Source organism: Vanessa cardui, chromosome 13 (genome assembly GCF_905220365.1).
Source record: "Vanessa cardui chromosome 13, ilVanCard2.1, whole genome shotgun sequence".
NCBI classification, from domain to species: Eukaryota; Metazoa; Arthropoda; class Insecta; order Lepidoptera; family Nymphalidae; genus Vanessa; species Vanessa cardui.
This window is the reverse complement of record NC_061135.1, coordinates 3,354,124-3,373,628: the sequence shown is the minus strand read 5'-3', so window position 1 is coordinate 3,373,628 and position 19,505 is coordinate 3,354,124. Positions and strand designations below refer to the sequence as shown.

The window sequence follows — 19,505 nt, the reverse complement described above, 5'->3', positions numbered from 1 at the left end:
TTCAAAAATCGAAAATGGATTAGCCATTCTAAATAGAAAATCACCAACAACTATATATTTCTAGAGCCATGTAACCACATCTTTACCGCGGCACTACAATTTTCCTAAGTGTCAGAAGCAGTTTTCTTCAACAGTATACTTCGTAAGCTTGCGATCACACTCACCAAGCCATCAGCCGAGTGGTTTGTCTCGGTTAATGAGTGTTTTAGTTTACGCCTCACCTACTTTTAAATACTCATTAGCGGATTTAATTGACTCGGTGGTTTTCATTAATAGGCTGCTAATACCGAGGCCCTGAATTAAAACCCCAGTTAACTTCGTTGTACGTACAAGCTATTATATTCTTGTAAAGTTCTAGGTTGACTACACAACAACAACAAACAACAACAGCCTGTAAATTTCCCACTTACATAACATGTTTCACCGCGCCGTTCCAATGCGGATTGGTGGAATACATACAAATGTGGCAGAATTTCTATGAAATTAGACTCATGCAGGTTTCATCACGATGTTTTCCTTCACCGAGCTCAAGATGAATTATAAACACAAATTAAGCACATGAATATTCAGTGGAGCTTGCCTGGGTTTCAAGTGGCAATCAACGGTTAAGATTCACGCGTTCTAGCCTAGTTCTAGCGTTGACATTACTTGAAGTCATTGGTTCCGCTGATTTCGTTGGTATCCCAATGACTTCCAATTAGAATATGGAAATGAAAACATAGAGACAGTACATTCATATTAGAGAACCATTTTCATAATAACCTTTACAGTTAAACGTAAAGATTAATCGTTCGATTTTCAAATCACTAGGCGGCGCGCGGCGGCCGTATAGTATTGACTATTAAATTATTACCCTTATTCATTTTAATTACCTACCAACTCTAACATCTATTCATGTTAGCATTAGTAAATTCCAATTTTAATTTCCAAAATAAACACCAAAACAAAGGCGACTTTAAGAAATGGAAAACATTATGGCAATATATTTATATGCTATGAAAGTTATTAATTTCGGGATATTTACCATGTCTTTTATTTTTGTTCGGTGGAGCTCGATATTTCGACATTATCTACGAATGTCTTGTTCACGAGACTGAAGTTTGCGGGTAGATGTTGATAATGTTAGAAGTGTCCATATCGGACTACCTTTCTAGTACGTTTGCTGCGTAAACACCGGTCACCACTACTATTGTCACTTTCACCCCTGCCATTGTCACTAGTTGTCTTTATTTTATGTACAATCGACACTCGATGCAAAACACGGGAGCTCCACCGAACAAAAATAAAAAACATGGTAAATATCCCGACATTAATAACTTTAATAATAAAAATAACCATGTTAATTTAAAATCTTATATTTATATGCTTCAAACCTTGTCCTCAGAGAGGAGGTCTTAGCCCGGCAGTGGGAAATTTACGGGCTGGTAATGTTGTTGTTGAAGTTTTTACAAGTCATGCCGACACAAAATTCTGGTAAGATTCCTTGTAATATGTTCGAATATAATTGTATTTAACAATAATATCAGAACATACATTTCTGACACGAGACATTCGTAATAAACCATTCATGGTTCTTAACTCTTCACGAGCCAACACATCGAACAAGAGACTTCCGGTTTGGAAACAGTCCAAAACTGTCCTCTTAATTGTTAATGAAATTAAATACTCACGGATATTACTCGTTATATATGGAATATCGTTTGTTTCATTTACAATGTCATTTTGTAAGGCAATTTTAAAGTATAAAACTATCATAACATTTTATGTAGTGCTTCAATACTGAAATTGTTTTTGTATGACGATATACGAGAATGTTCATTTAAAAAAACAATTCCTAATATTCTTGTCTGCCTCGTTGGTTAAGTGGCTAGTTAATAAGGCTGCAGCTTAAAGTCCTGGATTTACGTCTTCGGCTAGTAAAAAAGTAGTATAATTTTATTGGGTTTTTCTTTTATGAAATTCTCAGGACCAGATTTTTTTTAATTTATATGTTATACTAAAATAAATAAATAAATATTGGACAATATCAAATACATTAATCTGATCCCAATGTAAGTAGCTAAAGCACTTGTGTTATGGAAAATTAAAAGTAACGACGGTGCCACAAAAACCCAGACCACAACATAGAAAACTAATAAATTTTCTACATCAACTCGGAAGAGAAGTTTAATTGGAGGATCGACTGACTACTACTTTACTACTCCTAGCCTAAGTATTTCTTGTGCGAGTGACTGGTTTTAAGAACAGAACCTTAGAATCAGCAGTCTCGCCACCGGAACCACGAGACCTAGAAATGACACATTGGTAATTATTACGAAAAAAAAATAGAAATTAGAATTATTTGTAAAAACGATTAATAACGTCATGTTTAAAAACTACACACCAAACATTTGTAAACAATGTTTTAATTTTGCAGTTTCTGAGAAAAAATTGGTATCGAATAGAAAAAGAAAAAAAAAAACAATTTATAGGTAAATAAAAAATTTAAAAAATATATAAAATTCGAAAATAGAATCCAGTGCAATAAAGATTGAAAAATGAAAAAAGTATGCTCTACTGAAATATATTATGGTAAAAACTATCTGTTGGCGGTTCACAGAAAAGAATAGGACCTCAATAGAATAAAGTTTAATAAGTTTGCGGTCTGAGTGTCAGTACACCAAGTAGGTACAAATATCCGTCAACGTGATGCAAGCGATCTTGTGCATCCGCTCGCAGTCTGAACAGTTTCAATAACTTCAAGTATTTGTCACGTACGAGCTGGTCTATTACTACTATACTCTCTATTACTATACTCAGGCATTAAAATATACATTTAAAGCAATCGGTGAATATAGAATCGAGTCATCGAAATAGCTTCCTGAATCCTCATTTTTGAAGTCAAATATGTACTAAGTCAGCACAAGTGGACAGATTCTTTCGATACTTTCTGTAAGAATTCACTTCGTATGTCATTCATGAAATGCCAACAACTGACTTTTTAGACGGTATCCCATAAATAAAACTTTTTTTATACGTGTATCCTATAAATTTTATAATTATTATAGTCCATGTCACGTATCATATTCTGACGCTACGTTCTACCGTGAGATTCGAGTTTCTTGTTACAGAATAGACCTAATATACTATGTCTTTATCTCATTTTTTAAAAATATCATGAAATTCGGACATACACGAAATCTATAATATATTAATATATACTATTAATTGGTAAACATTTCTTAGCATAGATTATTGTTTTAATCAAAACGTCCAAGAAATTAAATCATCTTCAAAAAAGGTAAACCATAAAAAAAGCCTTGAAATACCAGTTTGAACATTAAAGTAAAAGCTGCAAAAAACCCAATGTTCATCCTCACCAATATTATAATCGAAATTGTCAGTGACTTTGTTTGTAAGTCCGCTTTCACGTGAAATTTTGAACACGTACCATATACATTACAGGTAGTTTTCTTTATTGGATTTTCATAATCAGATTTCCAAACAAAAATAGTAAAATCTCGTCCATTTTTAAGTCAAAAAGCCGGTAAATTTTCACACATTATTCTCGCTTGTTTCCACGTGCACTCATTTTAAGCATTAATTGGTGCGAATTCTGACGTCATTTATAACATACGACCGGATTTCAACACGTAATTGTATACGCAATTATGCGTTTTAATTTATTTCACCCTACTTCAAAGTGTTTGCTGGATTACACTATTAAAATATGAAACACTTGAAGTTTTGAAGTTTGTTTTTAAATATAGCAATCGTCAAAAGTTTACTAACAAATAAAAACACAGTAGATAATGCTTTTATATCTAGAAACAATTTGAAAAAAAAACAACTAGATTAAGCGTAAAAAAATAAGTCATCATCATCATCATCATCATCAGCCCTTTTTTGTCCACTGCTGGACATAGGCCTCTTCAAGTGCACGCCACTGTGGTCTTTCTCTACTCGCATCCAGCTTCTGCCTGTCGCCTTGCATAAATCGTCAAAATCAAGTAAATCTAATTAGTACAGTAAAAAGTAAAGTAACAGCCTGTACATTTCCCACTGCTGAGATAAGGCCTCCTCTTCCATTAAGGAGAGGGTTTGGAACAAATTCCACCACACTTTTCCAATGTGGGTAGGTGGAATACACGTGTGGTAGATTTTCGATGAAATTAGATGCATGTAGGTTTCCTCACAATGTTTTCCTTCACCGCCGAGCACGAGATGAATTATAAACACAAATTAAGCACATATATATAGTGCTTGCCTGGGTTTGAACCCGCAATCATCGGTTAAGATGCACGCGTTCTAACCACTGGGCCATCTCAGCTCTAATTATTTGAATAAAACAAATCAAAAAATATTATAAACGCAAAAATAAGAGTACAAAGTCAGACCAGTGCTAGCTAGCTAGAACTCCAAGGAAACCTTTTTATACCTAATACCTGATTACCGATCCGTAAAACTCGAATAAAGCCACAGATGACAACTCGACTCGTGCCTAAAACAATGTTGATTCATCGTCGTCTGATGCTGCGTGCGCCGGGTGTAAGAGTATAAGACGTTACAAAATGAATAATATTGTAGATGATGTAGAAGAAACTCTTAAAGTCGATTGAGAAAATCTCTTAGGTAGCTCTACATCACAGTGAACACAACATTACTAAAATATTTCGTGAAGTTATAAAATGATAAAAATCCGTTCAAATTGTAATAAAATCTAAAAACCAATTTTGTATGAGCTTTGTTATTTAGTTGTATTACTTTATAGAAAATACGTCACAATAAAAACGTAACTATTAAAGTAATATTTTAAAAATTAAAACTAAAAATACGCTCGCCAAACTTCAATTTAAGTATGTAATTGTAAAATAATATTTCGCTCGTCCCGAAGTTATTATGCAAATCCCTTTTTAAAAAGACCAAGGAAATATGTAGTATAAGGATAAAATAAAAATTCTAAAAATTGCTACCAACAATTTACAAAGTTCTTACGAATTAAAATTTTCTATTAATTTATGAACAACTAGTATTCGACCGCGGCTCTGCTTGTGTTTAAGACCGTTTACGACTATTGGTTTCGAAATACATGTTGGAGTAATGCTATATAGAGGTAGAATGTCTGATGATTAGATTAGACCCATCAAGATATATGTAGGCATACTGGCACATGGGCTATCTGATGAGAAGTGGTTACCACCACTCACAGACAATGGTGGTGAAATAAACAATAACCATTGATAATATCTCCAGCTCGCCAGAAACTTTGGCAACTAAGATGTTATACCCCTTGTGCCTGTAGTTACACTGGCGCACTCATCCTTCAAACTGAAACACAAATCAAAATCAAAATTAACTTTATTCAAGTGGGCTTTTACAACGACTTTTCAATCGTCACTTGACAAATAAGTGAAGCTACCACCGGTTCGGAAAGTAGATTCTACCGAGAATAACCGGAGAGAAACTCTGTAGTTACTCTTTTTCAACATTTAAAAAAAAAGTCATGTTGTTATTTATGTTGTTAGTTAAATACAATTATTTTTAGCAATTTTTTACCAATGTATTTTTTACAAACGATTTGAATTTACGAAACGGCAAAGTTAAAAATGTCTGCGAAATTGTATTAAAAAACGAAACATTATAAGCTTATCCTTACTTCTAGTGCACAATGATTCTCACTGATTTTATCAAAGTGAAATAATACATATAAAGTACTGCGACTAGACTATAAATGTTACATTAATTGTTATCGATCTGTCAGAGATCTATTTTTCCATTCAAGGTCGTTTCGATATGAGTTAAGAAATGAAAACTGTTTCAAATCCTAATGTGGTTTTTGCAGTATCGCACGGCTGATCCTTTTTATTCTATATTGTTTTTGGTCTTTCTTTCAATTCAAACGATACGAACGCACACATCAAATTCAGTGCAGCTATAAATATTAAAAACAATAAACATACCGCAGAATACGATCGGAAAATGTCAGACCATCGCGATATTTATAAAAGAAAATTCAACTTTTTGTTTTCAATATCCATTTATTGAGATTTAAATGGAAACTTGGAATGTAATAGTGAGTGAGGCTTCGTACAAGCGCGTCTGGGTAGGTACCACCCACTCATCAGTTATTCTACCGCCAAATAACAGTACAGAAGAGTGAGTGAGCCAGTCTAACAACAGGTCAAGGGACATGACACCTTAGTTCCCAATGTAGATGGCACATCGACGATGTAAGGAATTGTAATATTTCTTACAGCGTCATTAACCACTTACCATCAGGTGGCCCATAAGCTCGTCCGCCAAACTATATCATAAAAAAAAATAGTACCGGTAGGCTTAAATTCTTGGTCTACGATAATCGTGTCGTGAGATTGCATTACAATTATCATACAGATCGTATCGGATGCTGTAATCCCAGATATTCTTCTCTCACCGCAACGCATGAAACCTATCGCGGTTAACCGCGTGCGTGTTTCCAGTTTCGACTCCCCGATAATCTTTTAATCCGGGATGCTTTATGTTAACCGCGATTGTTATGAATTATACGATATACGTTTATTATTGTAATCTTCTCTCTTTGTTTATTAATGATACAAAGACATGAGCGAAGTCAAGGAAACAAAGTAGTTTAATTTATAGACTTTTATCAAAATCAAAATCAAAATAAAATTTATTCAAGTGGGCTTTTACAAGCACTTTTGAATCGCCTTTTAAAAGTGAAGCTCCCACCGGTTCGGAAAGTAGATACTACCGAAAAGAACCGACAAGAAACTCAGTACTTACTCTTTATAAAATAAAATCATATTAGTTAAATACAATTATATATGTATGTAATGTATCCTGCCTGGAAGTCAACAGGTATTAATTCTAAGCTTTTTTATCATCTACAAAATCTAGTATCGAACAATTTGCCTTTTTTACCAATGTATTAATACCCAAAAACAAACTAAATTCATAAAAATATATTTTTTCAAAACTACCAACAATAAACAAGAAAACGCATAAAGCTATTCTCTTTTTCAATAAAAAAAGATTTATTTATAAACAGGTTACATATCACCTACTAAATGAACAATATTTGTTTAATTATTATTAAAACCTTATTTGTATTTATTAACCAAAATACGAACGTTACTCGGGATCATAATTTAAACTTTTTTAAATTAAATCTCAAATATCTTGACAAATGAACAATATTTTACAGCCCAAAGCTTATTTATTTAAAAATAAACGACTAATAAATGTGAATGTCGCGTGATTATTTAAATAGAACACTATGTATAATTTAATATAATTCAAATTTATGCTTTTTAACATTGTATGGTAATGGTACATATTATGTCTATTTAATTAATCAGATTAATATTATACAAGATATCATTGACTTCCAATTAATACCTAAACGAAATTTAATTGAAAATCAAAGATGAATACTCTACTTACTCTACAACGAGACGCCTTTAATTAATGTATAAATTTATTTAGTTTTGGATGTTAGATGTTGGTGAGGTGGAACTTGATCGGAGATATTGCGTTCCATCTCGTACAAAGCTTGGGTTATTATATACTTTTAATCAGAAATCTAAGAATAGATACATCGTTCTTATTGTAACTGTTATTTTTTTTATGGAATAGATTGGCGGACTAGCATATGGGCCACCTGATAGTAAGTGGTCACCATCGCCCATAGACAATGACGCTGTAAGAAATATTAACTATTCCTACATCAATCCTAAATCAATCGTCAATACGCCACCAACCTTGGGAACTAAGATGCTATGTCCCTTGTGCCTGTAGTTACACAGGCTCACTCGCCCATCAAGCCGGAATACAACAATACTGCGTACTGTTGTTTAGCGATAGAATATCTGATGAGTGGGTGATACCTACCCAGACGTGCTTGCACAAAGCCCTACATCAAGTTATTATATTTGTAACAGAAAAGTATGGATATAAATAATAAACATGTATCTTTAATTCGCTGACGGTCAAGCCCTAAAGAAAGACCTGTACAGATCCTTGAAGAATGGTCACCCTGGAAGAAATCGACCCGAGGGAGGTACTTACCTTGATGGTAGGCAATTCTGACTTTTAGCAGCTAGCACTTAGAGTCTGATATTCTATCCTCAAACAACAATGCTTACCCTCAGTCGTATTTAAGGTGAAGGTTGAGTAAGCCAGTGTAAATACAGGAGTATGGTATTAATAGGCGGTAGTTTACACTTATCATCAAGTTGCTCTATTGCCTACTATTTTCATAAAAATTAAAATCATCATTATACGTAGTATAGTATAGTATAGTATAGAAAGTAGTATAGTACAGTATAGTACGTAGATGGATCCGAGAACAATCAAAAACCAGCACGTAAATATGTATTTAAAATTCTCGAAATAATAATTTACCCGCACAAAGTCAGGTTGCTTGTAAATTATATTTATGACTTCTTAAATATACATTTTTCAAAGAATCTTTCTCAGCGTTCATAATGAGACGCTTTATTTCAACGTCGGATTGTCATTTAAGCTTATCCTTGTTAAGAATTTGCATTTCTTAAAGAATTTCCTTAATTTTCTAAGTAAGATTAAGTGTATAAAAATACAAAATGTTATGGTCAAATACAAAATGCTTAAAATTGCAACTATAAAGATATTTTGACGACCTCCGTAGTCGAATGTGAACACCGGTTTTCATGGAAACGTCACTCCGAGGTCCCGGGTTCTATTCCCGATCGAGTCCATGTAGATTAACATTAGTTTTCTATGTTGTCTTGAGTCTGGGAGTTTGTGGTATACCGTCGTTACTTCTGATTTTCCATAACACAAAAGCTTTAGCTACTTACATTGAGATCAGAATAATGTATGTGATGTTGTCTCCTATTAATTAAACTAGAGTTCAGATTCGAATGTCCAGTCGTGGCAGCCAAAGTGAATAAAACTGAATCAACTAGAAAGATAAAGATACGATTTTGTATGATGATTAGAATGTTTTTCCGAGAAATTAGATCCAAAAACTCTTTAATTAACTCCACAAATCGAATATGAAATTCACGGAACTCACCCAATTATAAATCTAATACCAGTGAGTCGAGATGGTCCAGTTGTTAGAACGCGTGCATCTTAACCGATGATTGCGGGTTCAAACCCAGGCAAGCACCGCTGATTCATGTGCTTAATTTGTCTTTATAATTCATCTCGTGCTCTGCGGTGAAGGAAAACATCGTGAGGAAACCTGCATGTGACAAATTTCATAAAAATTCTGCCACATGTGTATTCCACCAACCTGCATTGGAACAGCGTGGTGGATTATGTTCCAAACCTTCTCCTCAAAGGTAGAGGAGGCCTTTAGCCCAGCAGTGGGAATTTACAGGCAGTTGTTGTTGTTGTACCAGTAACAAATCCGTGTTATTTTTTTAAGTCAAAACAATAATAGTTATTAGTGTAAGCATATTATTCAATACAAGATTTTATAGATGATAAAAAAGCGTGGAGTTTAATACCTGTTGACTTCCAAGCAGGATATATTAATTTAAATAATTGTATTTAACTAACATGGCTTTGTATTTTTTAAATGTTAAAAAAGAGTAATAACTGAGTTCTTGCCGGTTCTTCTCGGTAGAATCTACTTTCCGAACCGACGGTAGCTTCACTTAATTGTATAATGACGATTCAAAAGTGCTTGTAAAAGCCTACTTAAATAAAGTTCATTTTGATTTGATTTGTTACACATCTTATATTAATCTTATAAAATATCAAATTTCAGTAAAATTTTATCTTCCAAATATAAATTACTAGTTGCCGCCTGCGGTTTCGCGTTTTAGGGGTTTAGTTGTCATGTGTTAACAGAAAACCGTGCTCTATGTTCTTTCTTAAAATCGGTTCATTGCTTTGGTTGTGAAAGAGCGACACATATACAAACGGCATTACTTTCACATTTATAATATGAGCTGAGATGGCCCAGTGGTTAGAACGCGTGCATCTTAACCGATGATTGCGGGTTCAAACCCAGGCAAGCACCACTATGTGCTTAATTTATGTTTATCATTCATCTTGTGCTCGGCGGTGAAGGAAAACATCTTGAGGAAACCTGCATGTGTCTAATTTCATCGAAATTCTGCCACATGTGCATTCCACCAACCCGCATTGGAACAGCATGGTGAAATATGTTCCAAGCCCTCTCCTTAATGGAAGAGGAGGCCTTATCCCAGCAATGGGAAATTTACAGGCTGTTACTATACTTTACTACTTTACTTTATAATATGAAATATAGAATATTAAGATTATTAATATAACACATAAAATATTTTATATTGACGTCTGTATGCACTTTTTGTGTGTGTTTTTGTAGTACATGTAAAGGTTTTTCAATACATATATTTTTCATCAGCTTTCACAACAGTTTATTAAAATTCGTTTAGTTTTTTTTACACAGACATCAATATAACGCTACGAATCCAAGCTGTTATTGCGATATCGGTTTATGAAACCACTTCAGTAAGAAGCAGGCTATCAAAGTTGGAGTAGATTTTTTGTGTTTGTAAGAACTAGCGCGCACTGGTAACTTTTGTCATTGTGTGTGTCTTGTGTATGGAGGTGCGCGCACGTTACGACGTGACATTTGTGTCTGCATCTGTACATATTCACGGACTCGACAAGAGTGACGAAACAGTCACCGTGAAAAAAGTTACCAGTGCGCGCCAGTTCTTACTCGATAGTTTCAATGACTGTTAACTGTACTTACTACCTTTATCAGCTGTCAGTCACGAAGATGCGTCCCTTTACGTTTTAATATCGGCGTTCATTATAATAATTGAGATATGCTCTTTATAATATGTTTTAATATGCGTGGAACAACTAAGGGTAAAAAAAGAAAAACATTTTTTTATGGTATAGGTTGGCGGACGAGCATATGAGCCACCTGATGGTAAGTGGTCACCATTACCCATAGACAATGAAGCTATAAGAAACATTAACTATTCCTTATATCATCAATGCGCCACCAACCTTGAGAATTAAGATGATATGTCCCTTGTGCCTGTAGTTACACTGGCTCACTCACCCTTCAAACCGGAACACAACAATACTGCGTACTGTTGTTTAGCGGTAGAATATCTGATGAGTGGGTGGTACCTACACAGGCGGGCTTATACGAGTATAAGGATTATAGTTTAATAAACGTGAGTGATAAAATCTATAATTTTCAGCGATACTTTTTTTAATAAAAAATGTCTATATTATCTACAAGTGGGTAATAAATAAACAAATATTTTTGAGTTATTGTACATAGATAATAGTTTAAGGCTAACCTCAATCTAAAACGAAAAATTCGAAGATTCGTATGTTGTATGAACATTAATTAGCCAGTTGGAAATGAATAATAATTTAACGATCGTAAACGAATAATCTTTTTAGTGTCATTCATTAATTATCATCCAGATTTAGAAAGTGTTCCAATGAAAATTAGAAGAAAAAAATCTGCTGATAATTTCGTTACCATATCATATTTCTGCGAAGCGCGCTCTTTGGTTCATGTTTATATAAAACTTTTTATATTTTCTAAAAATATTTTAACTATACATCCTCTCTTCTGTTTCTCGTTGTTATTCAATTCTATTTCCAAGAGCTAATTTTAATTAATCGTATATTATTTTTTTATTAAATTACCATAATGACAGCGATTGTGTATAAGACAAGCCAAAGAATATTGAGATTTAATTTCGCTGAATATAATCCGATTTTGTTCATTAAAATTGTTCTATTGTTTATTTCTGTCTGTGGCTTGAACGATAAAGATTAGGGTTCCGTGACTATTCATAGACGAAGAAAAACGTTATTTATTCATTTTTATTTATAAACAACGAAACTTTTTGAAAGATTTACTAATGTAACCTTAGAAAAATGCCGGCGTCGAGTACTCTATGTATGGTGAATGTATGGTGCACCATTTTTCTTGATGGTTCTGTACAAGGTCCTTCTGCAAACACCACGCATGGTTACAGTCTTCAAGGCGATACTTTGTTACTTTACGTTGTCAGAGACATCGGCGACGCTTCTTGCGAGTGATCTGCCCAGAGAACACAAGGCGAAAGGGATCATAGAAGCCTAGCTGTTCTAGATGGAAGCCATGTCGTCCCTCTTGAATTAGTACTTTAACGAGCCATCAACTTGTGGTCAGCAGGTCTAGCGATAGTTACAGGATCCACCCCATTTTAAGTCGCTGGATAGCGAAAAGAGACAAACCACTATCTACATGCTGGCATAGGTGCTTACTGAATATGACTGCATAGGACATCAAGATGACAGGTATCACCGTCTTGCCACGATTGTGGTGCGCTAATAGACATGACACATCACATCCCGATGGAGTGTAACCTTGACATCAGAGGCCTTATCTACTGGATAGTGATTACATATTTCTGCAAAAGTATCATGAAACGGAAGGAGACAATGAAGCAAGACAATGAGGAGAGTACCTCTTAACCTGTCTAAATAGATCTCTGAAACCAGGAACCCCTCTAGCTTGGGGACCCGCTGTTCGAAAAATGAATATTACGATTTTTTAATACTGAACCCTGAGTAGCTAATGTAAGGTAAGTAATTCCTCCCACTTAGCAAAGGGTAACATCGCCGTTTCACACGCAAGCTTCGTAACAGGGTGATGAATCACTTAATTCGTTCCACTTAATCGACCCCGCAGGAATACGCCGCTGCGCTACATATTTTTATCGCCGGTAAGACTACCTGAATTTATCATGTTTGTTTACGTACGTGGCTTATCGTTCTGATCCATCATTTTGGCTCATCTGTTATTCGATTTTGTCAAATGAGATGAGAAGTTACGTAACAGTGAGTTCTAGAGTAATGAGAATATAAATTATATAAAATATCAAGATTATTATTTTCTCTAGTTGAGTATCGAATTCAATTATAGGTGTATTTGTTTCAGATGAATCTTGAAGGCAAAGCTAGTTTGTAACTTTTTTGTTCTCTTGGAAAACTACCACAAAAATGTAGTTTTCAAAGGACAGTGCATGTATTTTTATGCGATGTCAGATATGCACTTTTACATTTCACAATGTGTACAAATAAAGCAAAAAATTACTGAATAATGAGCGATAACTGTAGATAGTAAATAAGTAAATGTTAAGCATAAATCGTAAACAATTTAACTTCGACTACATGTATAAGTGTATGTATATGATGATTTTTAAATATACGTCTTGACGCATTATTATTCCAAAATGAAAACAACAAATTTTGTGCATAACATTGAAATGTATTTTTTTTATTTTGGTACTAATAATAAATAAATATAATAAATATGAGACAACATCACATACATTACTCTGATCCCAGTGTAAGTAGCTAAAGCAGTCTTATGTCTTATCTTCATTTATACGAATACTAGCGGCCCGTCCCGACTTCGCACGGGTGGACATAAGCTGTTCTTTTATTTATAATTTTTGGTAACTTTTTTCCATGTTTAACAATTTTCGTAACATAAATAATTGACACATAAACCTCAATCATAATCAAAATTAACTTTATTCAAGTGGGCTTTTACAAGCACTTTTGAATTCGTCAATTAACAATTAAGTGAAGCTACCACCGGTTCAGAAAGTAGATTCTACCGAGAAGAACCGGCAAGAAACTCAGTAGTTACTCTTTTTCAACATTTAAAAAATACAAAGTCATGTTAGTTAATACAATTATTTAAATTAATATATCCTGCGTGGAATAAATTATATACCTAAACCTTCCTTATGAATTTCTCTGACTATTAGTGAAACGCGTGAAAATCAGTTCAGAAGTTTTAGAGTTTATCGCGAACATACAGACAGACAGACGCGGCCGGGGGACTTTGTTTTATTAAGTAGTGATAGCTTTGAGCAGCGCGTTCTGGTCACAGATAAGCTGCCATTTGAAACGATCAGTAGTTGGAGTCACGTCAATTGTCCCTTGGACGGCAAAACCACCGGTTTTAACTTGGAATCGGGTCGAATCGTGCATTTCCGACCTCCGAGCTCGTATCTTCAGATTGCTCAAAATAGACCTACCAATATTCTATCCTGATACAATTTTTGTGAATTCAAATGAGCGACTGAGTATGTTGAAAGTGCATATATGTATATTTATATTTGAGGTACTAATGCTTATTTTGAGAAAAACTGACAAGTTCACTAAGAAAGTATATTTTTTACATTACATTGTACAACAGCTTTCCTTACGATGTTCAGGATTATAAACACAAATTAACCACATGAAAATTCAATAGCCTGGGTTTGAACCCATAACCATCGACAAAGAAGCACGCGTTCTAACCACTGGGCAATCTATGGCCAACAAGTAGATATTTTTATCAAAATAAAGATTCGATAATTTAAATTAATAAGAATTACTTCTATTTGAAACAATTATCTCTTAAATTCATTTACGTATTTTTTTCAGCATACCAAATAATAAAAAAAATAAAATTCGTAAAAACATAAATCCACAAATTATACGTTATTTTAATTAATAAGTTCTAACAAGATAATACAATTACAACATCCAATAAAAGGCATGCATTATAGTTGTTTTTAAATATTATTGTTTTTTGTCGACTGCTATTCTTCCATTTTTGTTTGTAATTGTTTTCCTACTATACATCAGTACTGTATGGAACTAAAGTCATCGCGATAAAATTCACAAAATAAAAAAAATTAAAAAACAAAATAGCTTGCATATTGTTGTCTTTACGATATCAGTACAATTTTCCTTTATTCGATTCATTACTTACAGTAAACTTTCTTATCAGAAATGTATTTATAACGACGATATTGAAAACAATCTTCAGTATGTGAGGTCAGCTTCGCAAATATGGCTGATAAAGTTGCTGTTGTCACGGGTTCCAATAAGGGGATAGGCTACGCCATAGTCCGGGAACTCTGTAGAAGAGGAGTTGGTACAGTTTATGTAACAGCGAGAGATACAAAGAGAGGTCAAGAAGCAATCGAAAATTTAAGAAAAGAAGGTTACGACCCTCAATTCTACCAACTAGAAGTTACTGACGAAAATAGCGTAAAAGGATTGGCTGAACATTTGAAAACAAAACATGGTGGTTTGGACATTCTTGTCAATAACGCTGGAGTGATCACAGCAGACTTCACTAAAACAACTTACGAAGACTCGAAAAATGTCATCGATGTCAATTATTTCAGCATATTATTAATCCAAGAATACCTATACCCGATATTGAAAAACAACGCACGGGTTATCAATATGTCGAGTGACTGTGGTCACATATCAAATTTGAAAAATAAATACTGGATCAATCGTCTAACGAAACCAGATTTAAAATTGGAAGATGTGAACGCTTTCGTTAATTGGTTTCTTGATTCAGTTAAAAATGGAAGTGTAAACGATGATGATTTTGTGGAAACACCTTTACTTGCTTATAGAATATCAAAAGTTGCTCTGTGCGCTTTAACCAGAGTTCAGCAGATGGAAATCGGTCGAGGGATATCTGTGAACTCCATGCATCCTGGCCACGTTAAGACGAATATGACGAAAAATTCTGGTTTCCTTACAATGGAAGAATCAAGTAAGGTCCCAGTTTATTTGGCTTTAGATATTGATCAGTCGGTGAAAGGGAAGTTCTTCTGGTATGATAAGACTGAGAAAGACTGGGCAAATCCAAACTTAAAGTTGCATTGTGTATTCGAGCGTTTTATGAAATATGTACAAAGTGCTAACTGAATTTTTATTAAAAGATATTAAAAGTGATTATTTTTCTTTTATATGCGAAAAGATTTAATGACGTATTAAAGTTATTAATGTCGTGAACAAGACATTCGTAGACAATGTCGAAATATCGAGCTCCACCGAACAAAAATAAAAAACATGGTAAATATCCCGAAATTAATAACTTTAATAATAAAAATAACCATGTTAGTTTAAAATCCTTAATGACGTATTATTTAACATTTTTCAATTTTAATATGGATAAAGTTTAAATTACTTACTTATATAGAGCTCAGATGGCCCAGTGGTAATAAATCGTGCATCTTAACCTTGGGTTCAAACCCAGGCAAGTACCACTTGTGATTAATTGTGTTTATAATTCATCTCGTGTTCGGCGGTGAAGGAAAACATCGTGAGGCAACCTGCATGTGTCTAATTTCATCGAAATTCTGCCTCATGTGCATTCCACCAACCCGCATTGGAATAGAACAGCACAAATATTTGGAACACCCACTCCTTAAGTGAGACAAGAGGCCTTAGCCCAGCAGTGGGAAATTTATAGGCTGTTACTTTACTTTACTCACTTATTTCACTATGTTGCTCCAATCTAGTTTGTTGGTTTATTTTTTCATGATGCAATATATTATATTGTGTTATAAAATCTTATGTTTAACTATTATCAAGTTATTTTAATTCCTACGTGGGTGAGTACATAAAATATAAATAAAGTAGCAATATCTCAAGTCATCCTCCTTTAAATAAGCGTTTCCACAGCACAATGAATGTTTATTGCGGAACGAAATTGGCTGTCCTGCCGATGAAATGGATTGACCTCTTAGGAAATTACTTGCACGGATTTTTTTACCTTATTCACAGGTGTAGAAGAGCCAATTTTCCTTATCAAAATTACACAAACTGGTCAAGTTTATAGTTGAATGCATAGCAGCCTGTAACTAAGCGAGCTGTTTCCGTTCAACTATATAAATGTATATGTATGTTTATTGTAATATCTTCGTTGCTTGATTGTTCATATTAACTATGCAGTCTATGCGATTTTCTATTAAGTAATTGATTCTCATTCTCTTCACGATAAAAAATAATTAAATAAGAGATATAATATGAGTAAATTTTTATTGTAATTTAGATTACATTATCCTAAACCTATACTAGAGTTATATCAACAATTGCATATCACAGTAAGTCTGAAGTCAATTCTTACAGAATACGACACCTGTGCTTAGCTTAGCAGAGCTTATAAATTTATTAAACATGCTTGTGACCTAAGAATGATTTATAACAATATTGAAATCGAAATAGGAAGCTTGGGATAATTATTTTATTACCAGTCCTGTAATGATAGAGCACACATTGTTTCACCAATGTCACAAAGAAGCCGGTAGATCTTAAAGGATAAAATTTAGCTCAGCCCTTAGAGAATTTGAGTGAAAATTCACCTATGAATACGAAACTCTGGTAGTTGTTCATTTTTGTAAGTCAAAAAAGGATCATTGCCTATAATTATATAGTACTGATTATATGTCAAATACATAATTAATAAATAATGAACGTAACGAGCTTAATTATTCCATCAATGTTATTATTTGCATAATCTACTTCAAAACATTTAGATTATATTATCTGCAAGTATTTAATGATATTATTATATAATATTATATTAATCTGTTTATGCACTTGTAAACGAATCTCTGAATTTGTTTTTAATTATAGATAAATGAAAACTATTGTGTACATGTCTTTATGTTCTTTCTGAGACCAAGTATCACATTTCAAACGTCTTTCCGTATTGATGCTTCCAGTCATGAAAATTCAATATATTTTCGTGGTGTTACGTTGAATCGCAACCTACGAGTTTTCGACTACACACATTGCAAAATAATTCGGTCGGTTTTAATAGAAGTAAAGCAAATGAGTGTGTAAATAAAAATATATATTGTAATGCTAAATAATTTTTTTTTAAAGATTGTTTTTTTTGTTTAATATTATAATAAGAAACAATGGTGTACCTAAAATCTGGGAAGGAATTGACTTCCGAAATACAACTAAAGCTAGTTTGGAATTAAAAAAACTTGTGTTCAAATAAATAAATAAAAATAAGGAACAAGCATCGTTGTATCTGTGACGGCTTTATTGTAATACTAAGAAATAACATTTATTTTATTAAGGATATTCAATATCTTTTTTCCTTATCTAGTTATTGCTCTATTTTTTAATATATCATGAGATAACATCACATACATTCTCTGATCCCAATGTAAGTAGCTAAGAAAGCTAATGATAATCTACATCCACTCAGGAATTGAACCCAGGACCTTGGAGTGGCGTACCCATAAAAACCGGTGTACACACCACTCGACCACGGAGATTTATAGATTATGGTTTTGTCACTTTGTAAAGTTCAAATCGCCCCAAGAAATGGAATCACAGTGTCAATATTATTGACACGAGCCAGCACAATTCAAAATAAATATTCCAATGAACCGTTAGAATGTAAAAAAAACCTTTGCATAATTTATTACATTGATGTAGAAAAATTGGAAGAGCGTCACAAATTACTTCAATACAATTTTACTTTTCATAATTTATTATTTACATTATTTTGTCGGCTTCGACTATCACTATATATTTATAATTCATCTCGTGCTCGGCGGTAAAGGAAAACGTCGTGAGGAAACCTGCATATGCCTAATTTAATAGAAATTCTGCCACATGTGTATTCCACTAACCCGCATTGGACACCGTGGTGGAATATGTCCCAAACCTTCTCCTCAAAGGGAGAGGAGGCTTTAGCCCAGCAGTGGGAATATTATAGGCTGTTGTTGTTGTTGACTATCATGCTTAATTAGTTTAGTAGCTAGATAGTAATATTCAAGGTTGGTTAGAAAATTATCATTGGATTTCTTTGACAAAAAATTCTCAGCACCAGTCTGAAGTTTAAAAGATGGCGGCGTCAATACTATGCCTCGAAAAGTGAGTAAAGCCGTTGGTGAGTTGTCCTAGGTCATGTTATGAGAGATAGGAATGATGCAATAGAGCGCGCGATTATATTGGAGCATACATTATGGTACTGGGCTTACATCTGTATGATGTATGGCCAGTACCAAATTGTTCTGACAACGGTGACTGAAATCAATCAGATAACATCATCGACGATAGAAAAACCTGTATAAAATAAAAAAGACGATTGTAGCGCAGATATAATTATTTTACTTATTATATTTTTTATTGCAAATAAATATGAATACGATTTATAATATAAAATATTCGATTTTTATAAAATCTATTATTTAAATTCTGATAAATAAAATAAATTCTGACTCATCTATTGAATCTCACGTTCACGATTGCATTATAAGTGGAAACCTAACGATGGGAAATGTATGCGCATACATTTTATATATTCGCGCTATTGAACGCGACTGTACAGATTTTTTACGTAAATTTATTTCATTTGCCATTATTCTACGTGAAGGTATTATTTGTAAATATTTGAATTTGAATGACTTTTTCGTAATTGTTTTTTATTGATTTAACTGTATTTAGAAATGAATATTATATGATCGCCGGTGACACATCCGATTGTGCTGAATTTTAATTGTAAAATGAAATTGGAAAAATATATTGTCGATTTCATTTATATTTTCTTTTTTTTTTTTGAATAGATTGGCGGACGAGCTGTTGGGCCACCTGATGGTAAGTCTTCACCATCACCCATAAACAATGACGCTGTAAGAAATATTAACTGTTCCTTACATCGTCAATGCGCCACCAACCTTGAGAACTAAGAT

At 33.5% G+C, this 19,505-nt stretch overlaps 1 protein-coding gene across 1 annotated transcript; it reads left to right on the top strand.

Annotated features, from left to right (window-relative positions):
- The first annotated feature begins 14,794 nt into the window (after positions 1-14,794).
- Positions 14,795-15,741, top strand: LOC124534711 (carbonyl reductase [NADPH] 3-like). Its single transcript, XM_047110697.1, has one exon. It carries the CDS (start codon positions 14,836-14,838, stop codon positions 15,712-15,714), a length of 879 nt encoding a protein of 292 aa, XP_046966653.1. The 5' UTR covers positions 14,795-14,835; the 3' UTR covers positions 15,715-15,741.
- The last annotated feature ends 3,764 nt before the right edge of the window (positions 15,742-19,505 follow it).